General features: G+C 36.4%; 1 protein-coding gene and 2 pseudogenes across 1 annotated transcript in view; 2 read left to right on the plus strand and 1 right to left on the minus strand.

Moving 5' to 3' along the window:
- Positions 1-17148, plus strand: part of Faf1 (Fas associated factor 1) — a 286921-nt gene that overhangs the window by 121275 nt on the left and 148498 nt on the right. Inside the window, exon 8 of the mRNA XM_090334872.1 lies at positions 8841-8927. Coding sequence (XP_090190998.1) covers positions 8841-8927 — 87 coding nt within the window. The remainder of the gene's footprint in view (positions 1-8840; positions 8928-17148) is intronic.
- LOC150061845 (small ribosomal subunit protein uS19 pseudogene) lies at positions 8132-8592 on the plus strand (annotated as a pseudogene).
- Positions 11773-12435, minus strand: LOC150061846 (DNA-directed RNA polymerase III subunit RPC7 pseudogene; annotated as a pseudogene).

Raw genomic sequence — 17148 nt, forward strand, 5'->3', positions numbered from 1 at the left:
ATCCGCCTCCTAAGTAGTTAGGATTATATGCATGAACACCAGTGACACCTAGTAGTTTATTTGATTTTTCTTGGGAATAATTATTAGTATTTACTGAGTAACTGCTGTTTTAGTCATTGTAAGCAGAAAAAACTTACTTTCTTGTGAGAAAACTTTGTTCCCTTGCTATTTCTGTAAAGTATGGAGGAATGTTAAAACAAGGTCTTTACTGACCCTGAAGTAATCTTGAATTATCCTTGACCAAGATAATCTGGGCGCCAGTGGGTCACACCTGTAATCCTAGTTACTTAGGAGGTTGAGATCTATGGATAGAAGTTTGATGCCATCCCAGGCAGGAAAATCCATTAGACTCTTACCTCCATTTAACTGGCAGAAAAACCAGAGGTGGAGCAGTGACTCAAGTGGTGGTGAAACTAGCATTGAGCAAAAGAGCTCAGGAATAGCACCTCACCTCAGATCCTCGGTTTAAGCTGCAGGACTGATACTGCTACCCCTGCCCCCCTGTGTATGTATGTACCTGTGATGTTGCTCAGAAGCAGTAAGCTGTGCCCTACAAGCTTGAGGGCCTGAGTACATTCCCCACGACTAAAAAATAATTTATTTTTTTAAATGAAGGAATGGATAGGTAAATGAGTAAGTAAAATCGGTTTAGTCTTTTAGGTGTCTTGTTAATAGTTATCTAGTGTTTGGCTATTTCTTCTATTTAAAGGCACAGGTGTCTAATAAGTATGACCAATAGATCAGTTTAGAGTTTTTTTTTGTTGTTTTAATAAAATATTTCTTACATATCCAGGAAGTGATGATACTTAAGTTTGAGAACAGAAAAACTAAAGGTTAATGTAAGTTTTCAATTCGTTAAACTAACAATGATATAAAATTTGGAGTGAAGAAGAAATGACTTCTCTCCTAAATTTCTAAGACTTAAGATTATTATCCAGACAAAAAAAAAAATCACACTATTTATAGAATTTCTGTGAGAAATAAATTGTCACCCTAAACAAAGTTCAAATAATTATAGAATCAGTTAACTAAAGAGACTTGGCTCTTTTGAAGACCTAATATTAGTTCCTACACCTGAGAACAGTGCTTTGTTTTGTTTTGTTTTTTTTTCATTCTTTTTCAAAAATTTAATTATTTTATTGTTGGGGTGATGTACAGAGGGGTTATGGTTACATTCATCAGGTAGTGAATAGAACAGTGCTTCTTAAATTTCAGAATTGGTAAGAATCACGTGGAGGGCTGATTACAATACAGCCACTGAATGTTCAGCACACAAAGTGTAGCCAGACTCAGAGTGTGTATTTATGAGAGCTTCTAGCTTATGTTGATAGGGCTGATCCATGTACCTCACCTTAAGACCATTGTTGTTGCAAAATCATTGACAGTTTTCTAAATTGTAATTTCACCTTTTGCAACTTGACAAAACCTCTTTAAAATTTTTTCTTTTTAAATTTAGCCTCTGCAATTTGTGAAAAATTTTTAACTGTTTATGTTAGGAATTGCCTTTTATTTTAAAATCAAGACTTTTAACTGGAGATATAAACACACTGTTGCTAATTCTGTCACTTCAAATATGACCGTACAGTATGAAAACCATACCAAATCTGTATTGTAGAAAATTAAGGGTATAACTATATTTCTAATGAAAAGGTTAATTATGTTTGTTTTTTTATTTCATAGTGGCTGGTCTATTTACACAATAATTCCTCTAAACTAGATTCTGTATCTGATTTACTTTATCATCATGATCATCCTATCAATCTCTTAAATTGCTAATGGTTGAATTTATTTATGGAACAAAACAAAACTAAGTTAATGTTGCTTAAATAAAGAAATCAGTTACTACTGAAGATGTTCTTAAAATACAGAATACAACGAATTCAAACCCAGACTGAAAACAACTTCAAATTTATAGTTTTCTTGAAGCATCACATTTTCATTGTTTTTCTGGAAGGAATAGTATTTGAGAAAAAGAAATATCTTGAGTTACTGTTTTTATGAGGAGAAAATTGCCCAGTCTTTTAAATGGTTAATGAGAAGAAGTAATAGTTAAACACTTGGAGCATTGATTTCTGATTTGAATTCTCCAACACAGGCTAGCCCTGGGGGAAGGAGGAAAAAAAGCTTGCTAATTAACATTTGATTACTGATGCCACCTTCTTATTCCCCTTGCACCATCCGGTTTCAAGCGCTTTTTTGTTCAGGAAGGATTTTTAGGAGGGTTTAGCTTGCATCTTAGTAAAACAAATCCATGTACAACCACAATGTGTGTACAATATGTTAAAAAAAAAAGAAGAGGAAAAGAAATGGCATCAGATATGAAGTATGTTCAAAACCCACTCTGATTTAGAAGCAATTGGTTTCCTAACTACATAAGCCTTTGAGAACACCAGTGATTGCTAGGTAACTGAAACTAAGTCCAGTCTGTATGCCTTATTTGATTTAAACACACATACAATGCAGTTAATTAGCAAACTCTTAACCAGAATATTACTACAGAGTGTGAAGTTCTTGAAGCTCATTGTTTGATATATTAAAATTTGACAAGAGATTCTTTTAAATGTAATAATGATAGGAAATAATGAAGTAGATGTGTATAGTTGTAGTCAGATTACTTGTGTAAAGGTTATAAAGTGCCTTGGTATCTTAATGAAGAAAATTTAGAAACTGGAGAGCTTATTAATAGGTCTTCTAACCCACTGCAATAATTGTTTTTACTATATTAAAATGTTTGATATATGAAGTGTGATGAGCCAGATTATAAAAAATTAAATGCTGAGAGAAAATAATAAAACCTTATACTTGTAACATTTAAATAATAATATTCTAACAAAAGTACAACCCCATTGTTAATGTTTGGTTGAAGGGATCATTATTTAGGGTTTACCTTTAAATTAAATTTTATGAGGTAAAAACATGGATTAACTTTTAAAAAAAAAACATAATAAAAGTAAAGACCAAGACTTTTTTTCATCCAAGGAAATGTTTACCTGAAATGTGTTTTAATCCTTCTTACATGAAAATATTTAGTTCTCCTTTTTAAAATGTCTATTGACTCTACTTTGCTTTCATATATTTGTGTTGGACATATTTAGTTCTACCTTTCCTGCAACTAGGATTAGAACTCTGAAAACCAGATATGATCATGTTTTACTTTAGAAAAGCTTCATCAATCTGTCCAGAGCAGAATTAGGATTAAAGATCTAGTTCTCTAGCTCTCTTTATGCCACCACTTTAGACTTTATGATTTTGTCTTCTAATGTCAAAATCTGTTTTCACTCAATTAACTCATGGGTAACATTTTAAATTCTCTGAGTTTGTTTGTCTGTTTTTAAGTACTTGACCCAACAAGTAGCTCCTAAGAAATGATTTTATTACAAGGTACAATATTATCTACTAGTCTTAGATTCTTTTCAATTTGAATAGTTAAGGCTTCCCTTAAAATTTAGCTTTTAGCAAAGTTACTTTTCCTGAGAAATATTTCTCTAAGAAATGTTGATGAAATTTAAATAAAAGCAAAACTTTCTCAAAATTTAGATGAATCAAAAGAAAAAATATAGCTTATGAAAATGAGTAGCTTATGAATATGCCTTTATTTCATATTGAATATAGTAAAATGTTCTTCCTTCCAGTGTTGTTTACATGAAAATTGCCATATATTGAAGTAAAATATTTAAAGTAGAAATCATTGATTAGCCTTTTACATTAATTCCAACATGCAGATTATATTACTCAATAATAAAACCAAGTAATAATAAACTATTAAAGCTATGCTTTATTTTTTTCATAGTTTCCAATCTGAAGCAATGGGAAAACTTTAAATAATCTCTTAAAAAAAAAAAACAAAACAGTTGAGGAAGCTAACTCTGGAAAAGGCTCCAGTCAATCTAGAATTCTTGATCAAAATATAGTGTAATTTATAGTGTGATTTTAATATTTAGCAGTTAACAAAAGCATTTTCTAAATTCCTTAGAACTAATTGAAACATTTACCTCATTTAGCACTCTGAGATCACTTAGATTTAGAGCTTAATGCAAAACAAGAATTGAAAAGATTATGAAGAGTTCTACATGTTATTGAGCCCATGTTGATCAAAGAAAATATGTAAGACATAAAGGCTCTTAGGAAATATTGCCACCCAGTGAAGTGCCACCTGCCCTGAACTCTAGAATTTAACATGGTCTCTAAAGATGAGACTCCATCAAAAGCAGCACAATAATGCAGCTGGGCAAGCTATCATCACCAACTAAATGTGTGTGTGTGTGTGTGTGTGTGTGTGTGTGTGTGTGTGTGTGTGTGTGTTTTCTTTTTACCTCAAATGTTCACCCATCTCATATCAATATCAATCACTTTCCCTCTTTCTCTCTCCCTTCTACCTGAGATTGTCCCCTCCCCATTTGCCTCCATCCTCTTTCTTTACTGTCCATCTCTTCCTCCTTTTTCTCTTTTCTTCTCTTTAGCCTCTCTCTTCTAAATTCTTTAACCTCTCTCTCTTAATGAGAACTGCGTATCTTTCATCTGATTAATGATGACTTTAATTTCATTTGCATCATTTTATACACAAATATATTTATTAATCAGGTTTCTTAGAACACTTTAACCATTTTAAGTTGGAACATTTCAACCATTTTAAGTTTTGCCTTGTGTATGTTTTGGATTTTTTCCTTCCCTGAAGGAAAATTTAGGTTAAATAGACTCAATAAAGATAATGGAATTTTTATATCTATTACTAAAATTATCACTTTTTTGTTGTCCCTGTGTTTCATTCTTATAATACTAAATCTTCTATGATTACAGTATTGGTAAACATGAACTTATTTTTGTAAAACCAAACCATTTTGTTTTTATTTAAATTTTTTAGTGATTAGAGGTTAGCGCAAGATTCTTTTAACTTAATCTCATGTTACTATAAGATTAAGTGAATCTAGCTTTTGCATTAGAACAATCAAACATTGGCCTAATATGCTTTATATGGTACGCAGTCAGCCAAGTTCTGTCTGTATTAACTAGCTTATTCTAAGACAAGTTGCTTAACAGATGTCATTCTGGGAAGAACAATGAAGCCAAATACTTGTGCAATGGCTAACATTACTCTAACTTTGATCACTTTTGTTCAGCCCATCAATCTGGCATTGTGCTTTATACCAACATAACACCGTAGCCAGAACATGCTTTTCAGGCTTAGAATAGCAAAGGAATGTTATTTGGTTCAGTGTGGTTACAGAGGAGTTACTGCAAGAAGCAAATACTATTGATTTCCTACCATATTGTTGTATTTTGAAACTAAAGTAAAATTTAAAGCATTCCATTTGAAAGTTATCTTTTTATGTAATCATACACCAATACTGAGGTGTCTATATTTTCATTCTAATATGTTTTCCTGCCTTTTTTCAAAATAGTTGTTGAAGTTTGGTGTATCTAAGAAATCTAAAAGTAACTGAATGTTGCCTTGAGGCTCTTTCCCTTTTATTTCTTCATTCTTTTTTTAATATATTGCTTTGAGTTGGTTAAATCTTCCTTCTTATGCGCACTAATATTTAAACATGACATGACAGAATAGTCTCAACTAGCTTGAGATAAACCAAGTTATATTTGGTCAAATTGTTGCATTGATAACAACTGATAATGACCAAACTTGATGTGACTATAAACAAAATATTGCATAGTAAATCGACCATTGATAAGAATCCCTAAAGAAAAGCTGTTTTCTTTGAATTGAAATGATCAAGCTATATCTCAGGCTCCTCAGATCTTGTTTTCAAGATTTTTGTTTGTTTGTTTAACAATATGATTGTGTGTGTGTGTGTGTGTGTGTGTGTGTGTGTGTGTGTGTAATTGTTTCTTTGGTACTCAGGGCCTTGCAGTGGAACTCTACCACTTGAACTATATCCTGTTTATCCCATTTCTAATTAGAAATAATCATCTCAGACTTGTCTTCCTGGCCTGGCTTTGTTCTACAGTCCTCAGATCCCAGGCTCATAGATAGCTAATATAATGTGGGTGAGTCACCAACACCCAACAAAGTTTCTGCATTTTAAAAACAGCAACCAATGCTTCTTGTTAAAATATGGATATTGAAGTTTAACTATAGAAATTATTATATGGAACATTTCAACTCCTTTTTTAAATTTAATTTAATTTTCTTTATTGTCAGGGTAATGTATAGAAGGGTTACAGTTACATTCACCAGATAGTACTTCTCATGGTTTTTTCCCCATTCCCCCCTTCCAATATCTTGTTTTCCCTCTTTCCCTTTCCTGTTTCAAGTAAACAAATAAATGTATATGCAATATACCAGATATAGTAACAATAAGAGATGAACCAAAGGGCAACAAAAGGAAAGGGAAATAACATAGTACATTAAGAACAGTAATCACATAAGATAAAGTTCTTGTTTCTATCTCCTAGAGATCCTTTCATTTAGTCTTATCCTATATGACCTTATGTACCTAGGTTTTCTGCCACTGTAATCCTTTGCTAGGAGAGTCCTGGATGTGCACTAATTATTACAAATGAGGGAAACCATTGAGCCTAGGAACATTTCAACTCGAAACTCCATTTGTTAGAGTAGGGTGATAATATAACAAATTTGAAGACTTAGTTAAGATTATGATCTATCATTGTTATAATTTGTTAACTTACTTTCATTGTAAATAAAAAATCGAATTTTTATATACTGTTCTTAACAAGATGCTGAAGAAAAATATGAATTCATACACTTAGTACTGGGGATTGAACTAGCAGTCATTTTCTTTTTTTTTTTTGCCAGTCCTGGGTTTAAGCTCAGGGCCTGAGGACTGTCCTTGGAGGCTAGAACTCTACTACTTGAGCCTCAGCACCACTTCTGGCTTTTTCTAAGTATGTGCTACCAAGGAATCGAACCTGGGTCTTTGTGCATGCTAGGCAAGCACTCTATCACTAGGCCAAACTGCCCCTAGCAGTCATTTACATCCCAAGTCCTTTCTTTGGCAGGGAGGGGGAGGGGAAGGAAGGATGTGCAAGAGGATACAGTGGTGTTGTCCCAATAACTTGCCTCTAACTTGGGATCTTCCAGCCTCAGTCTCCTGAGTAGCCATGATCACAGGCATGCACCATCACACTTAATACTTCTTCATTACTGGACAGCTAGGTTTTGCCTTCCAACACGTTCATGTGATCACTTTTTCCTCCTCTCATTTAAAAGTGAAAGGTACAGTGTTGCTTTGGAGAAAATGAGTGTTAAAAAATCTCTATTAGCATTTACTATATTGTAATGAAATACTTAAATATTATATTAGAGGATAGTTCTGGCAGTAAATACTGTTGAAACTTTTTAATTTGGCTTGCTATCCAAGAAGAAGCCAGTGTTGTTTTAGTAAGTGAATACTTACATGAAAAAGGCAGCTTTAATCCTTTACCGCTCTCCAACCATAAACTACCTTCTTCTCACACTTGGGAGCTAGTAATATATTTATTTTTGTTGGAACCTTATAGTTTTAAAATTATAAAAATTTATAATTGTATCTTTATAAGGGAACTGTGTACTCTATTTTTTTCTGTTCCTCCTTCCATTTCTCTTCCTCCCCTCATCCCCCCCCCCCAATCTTTTTGGTTTTACTCTGGATAAAGCTGCAGTCCATGCCTCATCCCTAGCTCTTTTTGCTTTTTGTTTTGTTTTGTTTTTAGCCAGTCTTGGGCTTGAACTCAGGGCCTGAGCACTGTCTTTGGACTATTTCAAGGCTAGAGCTCTACCACTTGAGCCTCAGCATCACTTCCGGCTTTTTTCTATGTATGTGGTACCAAGGAATCAAACCTGGGTCTTTGCGCATGCTAGGCAAGCACTCTACCAGTAGGCCAAATTCCCAGCCATGCTTTGGTTATTTTTGAGATAGGGTCTCACTTTTTGCCCAGGACCTTATTGAACCTTGATCCTCCAATTTTTCTTCCATAGCTGGGATGACAGGTGTGTGGCACCCCTCTCAGATTTGTAGTGAGGTATGTCCCTGAAAACTTTAACTGGGCTAGCATCAGTCCACAGTCTTCCTGATCTTAGTAGCTTTCTGAGTAGCTAGTACTACAAGTATAAGTTAGTCTGTAGCTATGAAAAGAATCAAGAAAGGATTTTTAGCTTTTCCCAGTACTGGCCGGCAAGATGGTGGAAGTGGAGCTGAAGAAGAAGCAGACCTGCAAATTCACCTACCACAGCGTGGACCTCGACCAGCTGCTGGACATGTCCTATGAGCAGCTGATACAGCTATACAGTGCCTGGCATCGGCAACGGCTCAACTGGCGTCTGCGCAGAAAGCAGCATTCGCTGCTGAAGCGCCTGAGCAAGGCCAAGAAGGAGGCACCACCCATGAAGAAGCCAGGAGTGGCGAAGACACAACTGCAAGACATGATCATATTGCTGGAGATGATGGGAAACATGGTTGGTGTCTACAATGGCAAGACATTCAACCAGGTGGAAATCAAGCCTGAGATGATCAGCCACTATTCGAGCAAGTTCTCCATCACCTACAAGTCCGTGAAGCACGGCCGTCCTGGCTTTGGAGCCACCCGCTCATTTCCCTTCATCCCCCTCAAGTAACCTGTGCACCTAATAAAGGCACATATCTCCACCTTCAAAAAAAAAAAAGATAGGATTTTTATTGAACTATTATTTCATTTATCCTTCATTGAAATTCTCTTAAATTTGGGTTAGTTTTGCTTTTACAGAATTTCTTAGATATGAGTTGTTTTTGTTGTTCCAAATTCTTGTTTTGAATTTAGAAGAAAATATATTGATACATTGTCACATAAACTAACTTGAAACTATCATAACTCTTTTGGAAGCCTTTTTCTAATTACATTCTTTTTTGTAGGTAAAAAGAAATGTATATGACCTTACAAGTATACCTGTTCGCCATCAGTTATGGGAAGGTTGGCCAGCCTCTGCCACAGATGACTCAGTAAGTTTTCAGTTTTAAATTCTCTTCTGTATTTGTTCCTTGCAGTCTAATTGGCTTTAATATCAAGTAGAGTCAAACACTTTGAATATTCCATTGTAAAAATACTTCAAATCTAATAATTTGAAAAGAAGTGTAATAATTTAAATTCACTTATAGATGTTTTAAACCAAATGCATCAATTCCTTTTTTTTTTTTAAGATAAACTAAGATAAGTTTATTTGAAATTAGGAGGAGAGCCATGAAAGAAGTAGTGAAGGTTTCAGTCCTGAGAGAGGACTCAGAGGAGTTCAGTGGAGTTCTTTAATTGGACTCTGCCCATATCTTCTCCCCTAGGCTCTGCACTGGTTGCTTGATATATTGTGTGTGTGTTGCCCCGGGCCTTTCCATTGCTTTAGGGGACACCCAGGAACAATATTTTGTTGGTAATGTTTCAATGTCAGTCTCAGGAACATTCAGCTGCTAGATTTGATTTAAATTTTCCCTTGATGAGTAGACTATATTCAGATATTCCTAATGAAATATTTTTTTAAACCCTCAATTATGGATATTTAAAAATCACCCTAATCATGTTGTGTGTGTGTTTGTCCGTGTGTGAGTGTGTGTGTGTGTGCTTGCACATGCATGTGTCAGTACTGGGTCTTGAACTCAGGACCCCTAGGAGTTGTCCCTAAGCTTCTTTTGCTCAATGTTATGTGTTCTGCTACTTGAGCCACAGCTTCACTTTTAGCTTTTTGGTGCTTAATTGGAGATAAGAGTCTCATGAACGTCCCTGCCTGAGCTTTGGACCACAATCCTCAGATCTTGTTTTTTTATTATTATTATTATTATTATTATTATTATTATTATTATTATTGCCAGTGCTGGGCTTGAGCTCAAGGCCTGAGCACTCTCCTTGGACTTTCTCAAGGCTAGAGCTCTACCACTTGAGCCATAGCACCACTTCCAGTGTTTTTCTATGTATGTGGTACCAAGGAATCAAACCTGGCTGGGTCTTTGTGCAAGCACTCTACCACTAGGCCAAACTCCCAGCCCTACATATAATTTTTTGTTGTTGTTTTTTTGTTTCCCAAATGACAATTTTTTATTTATGGGAAACTCTATGTGAGGTCTCTAACATATTGCAACTTTAAATAAGACAATCAGGTTTCCATGTAAAATCTTAAATATAGCTTGAAGTCAGTCACAAGTACAATCATTAAAGCCACTGAACAAGATGGGTTCTCACACCCACCTTGAATTATTTGAGGAAGTATATTGCATTGAAAGTGATTTTTTTTCCTGAGCATTATAAAACTAGGACAATACAAATTTTCTCCACAAATAGATGGGAGATAGAAAGATGGGGAAAAAAATCAGTAAACACACTTTATGAGGAAAACATTTATTTCTCAAAATGTGTTACCTTTCAAGTGTGTGTGTGTGTGTGTGTGTGTGTAATCTAGTTAGCATTTAAACTATTTTTATAGGAAATTGTTTACAAATGGAGAAACTAAGGCACAGAAATAACCAAGCAGTTTCAAGGTTGAATTTTGTATTATAGGTAGAAAGATAATGAAGAATTCCAAATTCTCAAGTTAGAGAGTAACCTTCCAAAGGCAAAAGTAAAGTTAACTTTCTTTTGGTAATATCAGCAAATCATTTTTGAAGCATATAACAAACTTCCGTGACTATATGAACTTCCCTGAAAATCTTTGGTATTTTAAACTCTTTGGAGGCTGCAGTGTCTGATTTTCCCCCCAAAATATAAAATGGCAGGGAACCTAGATTGTAACTTAAACAAAAGATCAATATTTACTTCAAAACAACCAGAGGTTATTCTTTATTGTTACATAATCAGTGAATCCTGTGAAACATAGCATGGGCCTCTATACCAAGTTCACATGCAAATGTTCTTCTGTTAAGTTCATACTTTACAATAATACTTTACAACCAGTACTTTCCAATCCACACACATAGTCTAACCTGTTATAAGCCCAACATTTTGCAGATGTCAAGCTTACTACAGTAAGACTGTGAACTCATACATAGTAGGACCCAACGCTGTCTCCAAAGTCAAGTATTTCTAATATTCACTGTATGTGTCAGCCTCTGTGCTCGCTGAGATGTTAATTGTAAAATTGTTTATCTCAGGCTGAATATGGTTCCATGAGTGTTTTTTTTGGTCACAAAACCTTTCATTTCCTAAGTGTGTACCTGGAAGAGCTTAGTAAGTTTATCCATTGTAGTAGTATAGAACATCCCACATAAAAGTAAAAAAATAAATTTCAAGGGGCCAGGAGTTTGGCCTAGTGGTAGAGTGCTTGCCTAGCATGCACAAAGACCCAGGTTCGATTCCTCAGTACTACATACATAGAAAAAAGCTGGAAATGGTGCTGAGGCTCAAGTGGTAGAGCTCTAGCCTTGAGAAAGTCCAAGGACAGTGCTCAGGCCCTGAGTCCAAGCCCAAGACTGGCAAAAAAATAAATAAACAAATAAATTTCTAGTTTCTGTGTTTTTAAAGTGCTCTGTGTGCTGAATTAGTAGAAATCCATTCTGACTAGTAATTTTACAAAAAAATATCACTTAAGAATGGGTTTGTTCAAGTATGCATAGATTTAGACATGCTAAAAACTAACAATGCACTAGCATACCTAATGAAAGATGGCAGAGGTGGTGAGAGGGAATGTCAGAATGCCAGCCTAGAAGGTAACAAGAGCATAAACAGCAATTCTGCATGTTTTGATAACATTTGTCACATAAAACAGGAATACAAATAAGATAGGTAAGTCATTCCTTATCAGAAATAAAACAGACATCAAGTTCCAAATGCTAAGAAACTGTACCAAAATGTTGAGAGGTTTCTTGGCTAATAGGTTACTTCATCCATGTTGTCATCACTGTCTGCACCAAAATCATCTCCATTATCAAAGTAGGTATCAATGTAGTCATTTTCCTCCTCTTGCTCTTCTTCATCATATTCCTCCTGATCATCATCATCATCATCATCATCATCCCATTCTTTATTTTTCTCTTTGTTTCCTTCTTCCTCTTCATTTTCCTCATCTGATCGCTCACCATCACCTCTCTTTTCCAATTCCTCTATTTTTTTCAGCACATCAACAGCATTGAGTGAAGCCCCTTTGCCTGGATCTTCTGCCTTTTTGGATTTCCAGCCTTTTTTGTAGTGTTTCCTTGGCAACATTTCTCTTGGGAGCCTTCTCCAATCTGGTATCCATTCTTCTTTGTATACCTTCCTGTATCTTTTACTATACCTTTCAATATTTTGTTTTTCTTCAGGTGTTTCAATAAAATAAGGCATTCTCTTCACTGTTTCTCTTAATTCCTGTTTCAAAGCCATCATATAATCTTCATCTTCTCCTGTTTTCAGTGGTACTGGCTTATAATCTGTATCAGGAAATAGTGGGGGTGGTTTCAAAACTACATTAGGTAGCTTTTCACCTCGGCCAAATCCAACAGCCTCAATATTAAAAGTATAAGCAGCACGTCCTCTCCCTTTATTCCCAGCCATCAGAACTAGTTTCAGCAGGACAGCAGGCAAATGCTGCTCCTGGAAGCTGCCAGTCGTAGGCAAAGCTGTGCAGAGCCGGCCTGGAAGGGGTGCGGATGGGCCGGCGCTCCTGGGGTACCACTGTGGGTTCCACGCGGGAGCGGGGCGCGCACGGCGCTCCCTGCACCCGGCAGCGCGTTTCCAGCCGGCTCGGCCGGCCCAGCCCCCTAAATATAATTTTTTAAAACTACATTTTCTATGTTCTACTAGTGCTTTAGAAAAAAAAATAATTGTAATTGAAGCTACTAAGGGGACTGATACAATCACAGTTCAAGGCAAGTATAGGCAAAAATGGAAATGGTGACTTATGACTGTAATTTTAATAAACACATAGAAGGTGTGAGGATTCCAGCTTGAGGGCTAGCCAAGGGCAAAAAACTACAAGACTCTAGCCAAACAATATTTAAAAGCCAAATGGTAGGTGGATCTGGAGGCAGAGCACAATCACTCGAGTACTAGAAAGGCACTGAGCTCAAACTCTAGAATAACCAAAAATCCTATGTTTAAATAGATCCATAAATTTTACTATCATAGAAAGATTGAAAGAAAAGATTATCTTTATTTTATCAGATTTTTCTAATCCTCCTCTTCCCCCCCTCCTCCTCCCCCCCTCCTCCCCCTCTTTCTCCTCCCCTCTTCCTCTTTCTCCTCCCTCCCCCCTCCATCTTGGGGCTTGAACTCAGGACCTGAGCACTGTTCTTGGGCTTTCTCAAGGCCTAATGCCTCTACCACTTGAGATACAGCACCACTTCTGGCCTTTTCTATGTAGGTGGTACTGAGGAATTGAACCTGGGTGTTTCTGCATGCTAGATAAATACTCTACCACTAGGCCAACTCCCAGCTCCAACTCTTATAATTTTTTAAATTAACTTTTCCATGTAAAAATGTATTTATAAAGATAGTTGCATTTATTTCTGAATACATTTCATATTAATATTATAATCTATCATTAGAATTATTTGTTGGCTGGCCACTGCTGAGATATAGTTGTTGAATATTTTGGGAGGGAGTAGTGTGGTTCTTTTTGCACATTTAATTTTATTGTCAAGGGGATATATCGAGGGGTTACAGTTACAAATATAAGGTAGTGAATGCATTTCTTGTCATAAATAAGAGACTTGTTCATAAATCATTATCAGCTGCCAACCTAAGGATACACAAAGAAATTTAAATGTTTTCACCCTACATAGTCTGGGAACTTATTACACGAGATAACATTATAGCCAGGCGTGGTGACTCACACCTGAAATCCTAGCTACTCAGGAGGCTGAGATCTGAGGATCAAGGTTCAAAGCCAGCCTGGCACTAAAGTCCATGAGACTCTTTATCTCCAGTTAATCACTAGAAAACTGAAAGTGACTGTGGCTCAAGGGGTAGGGCGGTAGTCTTGAGCTGAAGAGCTCAGGGACAGCACCCAGGCCCAGAGTTCAAGCCTCACACTAGCTATAAATGTAAATATATATATATGTATATATATATATATATATAGAGAGAGAGAGAGAGAGAGAGAGAGAGAGAGTGAGAGAAATTGATAATAGAAAGTAGATTTGAGAGCATCACTAAAATCCTCCAAGATTTAGCTGACATGCATCATTTGTTATGAAGATAAATGATAATATATTTTCACAACCTTTTCACAGTATACAGTAAACAAATGGGAGTCAGTCAATATTTTGAACTGAGATAACTCAAACAAGACCCTAGGCAAAAATTGACTAGTTTAAGTATATGAAACTACTCAGAAATTGGCTACAAATTAACTGGTGTGGTGTGGTGAAGATATAGGTAATTCAGGGCAGCCACCTGTTGGTAATAGTTGAATTTCTGGGATGCTTGTGTTGGGACTATATGTCTGAAAATTTTCTTGATAAAATATTTTGTTTTTGCCAGTCCTAGGGCTTGAACTCAGGGCCTGGGCACTGTCCTTGGACACTTTTTGTGTAACGCTAACAGTCCACCACTTGAGCCATAGAGCCACTTTTGGCTTTTTCTTTTTACATAGTTCCAGGGAATCAAACCCAAGGCTTTTGTACATGCTTTGAGTGTACACTACCACTATGCCATGCTCCTGGCCCGGTAAAATAGTTAAAGTGAATGATTTTCTAATTTAAGAAGGCTATAATAAGATCATATAAAAGATCTATCAATGTGGGATTACAGTGGCTTCAGAGAAGATTTAGCTCCAGTGCTTGAGTTTGGGCAAAATGGTTTGGAACCCACAAGTGTACGAACCACACTAACATAGGCTTATCAAGTGCAACTTCCTCACCTTTTCATTTTTCTTTTTTCTTTTGGTTAGTATAAAAGTGATGTGCAGAGTGGTGGTTACATAGGCAGGTCATGAGTACATTTCTTTTTTAAAATTTGTTTTGCCAGTTCTGGGTACTATTTTTGAACACTTTTGGTTCAATGCTAGAGTTCTGCCACTTGAGCCACAGCACCACTGCTGGCATTTTCTGTGTATGTGGTACTCAGGAATAGGACCCAGGGCTTTATACACGTTAGGCGAGCATTCTGTCCGTAGGCTATGCTCTCAGCCCTGGTAAGTATATTTCTTTTCTTTTGCGAGGGGCAGTATTGGGGCTTAAACTCAGGGCCTGGGTATATTCCTCGAGCTCTACTGGTAATACTCTACTGGCTTTTTCTGTGTATGTGGTAATAAAGAATCTAACCCAGGGCTTCATGAGTGCTAGGCAAGCACTCTACCTCTAGGCCACACTCCTGGCCCATGAGTGCATTTGTTTTTGGACAATATCACCCTTTCTCTCCCTTTCTACCAGTTTTTCCTGACTGTCCTCATCTACAAGTTGTATAGTTCATTTTCAGCATAGTGACTAGTAAGTACCACTTTTGCCCTTTGTTCCTCCATTGTAAACAGTGCAGGAATGAACAGGGATGTGCAAATGTCTTTATGTTATTCTGGCTTGTGATGTTCTGGGTAGATGCCCAGGATTAGGTGCACTTTCAAAAGCAATAAAAAAAATTCAGTTAGTAGTGTGCCAATGGCTCATACCATAACTGTAGCTACTTGAAGACTGAAATTGGAGGATTCTGATTTGAAGCCACATTGGGCAGTCAAATCTGAAAGACTTTTTTAAAAAAAAAATTTGAATGGGTCAAGGGGCTTGAACTCAGCCTGGGCACTGTCCATGAGCTCTTTATCTCAAGGCTACCAGCCTATCCTTGAGCCAAGCCCCACTTCCCATTTTCTAGAGATTAATTGGAGATAAGAGTCTCAGGTCCTTTTGTGCCTGGGCTGGCTTTGAACCTTGATCCAAAAAAGCCAGAAGTTGAGCTCATGCGAGAGAATGAAGTCCTGAGTCCAAGCCCCCCCCTTTGCTCCCCCGTCCATCTCTATAATACTCAGCAAAAACAGGACTGAAGTTTGTTCAAGTGGAGAACACCAGCAGCATGGTTAAAAAAAAAAAAAAGCCAATAAAACAAGCAAGAGACCCTGAGTCCCTGTCTAACAACAAAAACAATGAAAGAAAATTGACCAGAAAAAGAAAAATTAAAATATAACCCACCCTCCCTCCCTTTCTTTTCTTTTTTTTTTTTTTTTGCCAGTCCTGAGCTTGAGCTCAGGGCCTGAGCACTGTCCTCAGACTTTCTCAAGGCTAGAGCTCTACCACTTGAGCCTCAGCACCACTTCTGGCTTTTTTCTATGTATGTGGTACCGAGGAATTGAACCCTGGCTTTGGTGCATGCTAGGCAAGCACTCTACTACTAGGCCAAACTCCCATCCCTAAAATATAATCATTTTTTCTGCAACAAATGTCTTCTGAATTTTAGGTGTTAATTAATTTTGGCAGACTTTTTATGAGTCTATGGTTTAAAGATTTTTGTAACATTTTGCTTTTTTTTTTTTTTTACATTTACCTTTTCAACAAGTAGTTGTAATGCTATTTCATTATTATATGAAAATACGGAAAGCAGGTGAAACCAACAGTAACTAGGAACATAATGCTAAATGATGCTATAACTAAATGACAGCAAGTAGTAGAGGGAAAGGAATTCCCATTAAAAGGCCGATGGCTTTGCCTCATTATTTATATTTACACCTTGTTCCACAACCTGTGAAGTGTTGCCTGCCCATATTTCCCCAGAGCAAATGTTGCCACATTGGCAGGATGTTGCTTTTAGCCTCATGATTTGTTACAATAAAGATGTTTAGGGACAGACTGCTTTTAACTTGTGCAAGAGCAGATCCACTAGCTCCAGTGTTTGAGATTGAGGGAGAAGGGGGAGATAAAGGCTTAACTATGGTATTTTAAAAAGATTCTAGCCAAGTAAATGTCATAAAACTTTCTTTCATTAGGACTATTAAAAAACTTGCAAAACTGGTGCTTGTAATCTATATTGTTGCAGGCTGTGGTGTTTTTATACTTACAGAAATCACTCCAGTGGAGGCATCTGCTACAAAACAGGATAGTCCTCACAGCTTAGGGCATGAATTGAGTACAGCTGAGAAATGTCAGCTGTGTAAACAGCCTGAAATGTGTTACCAACAAAAATATAATTAATTTCTTTCCAAGACAATGTGCCATAACTTAATACTTAGAATGGTTTAAATTTCAGTGAAAGCACCTGAACATTCATTTCTCAGTGCCAGAGTAGAGGATTGGTTTTAAAGGTCATTAAAAGTGAAGTTAATTTTGCATTTTTTTTCTTCCT

Source organism: Megascapheus bottae, chromosome 6 (assembly GCF_031878675.1).
Source record: "Megascapheus bottae isolate mThoBot1 chromosome 6, mThoBot2.hap1, whole genome shotgun sequence".
Lineage (NCBI taxonomy): Eukaryota > Metazoa > Chordata > Mammalia > Rodentia > Geomyidae > Megascapheus > Megascapheus bottae.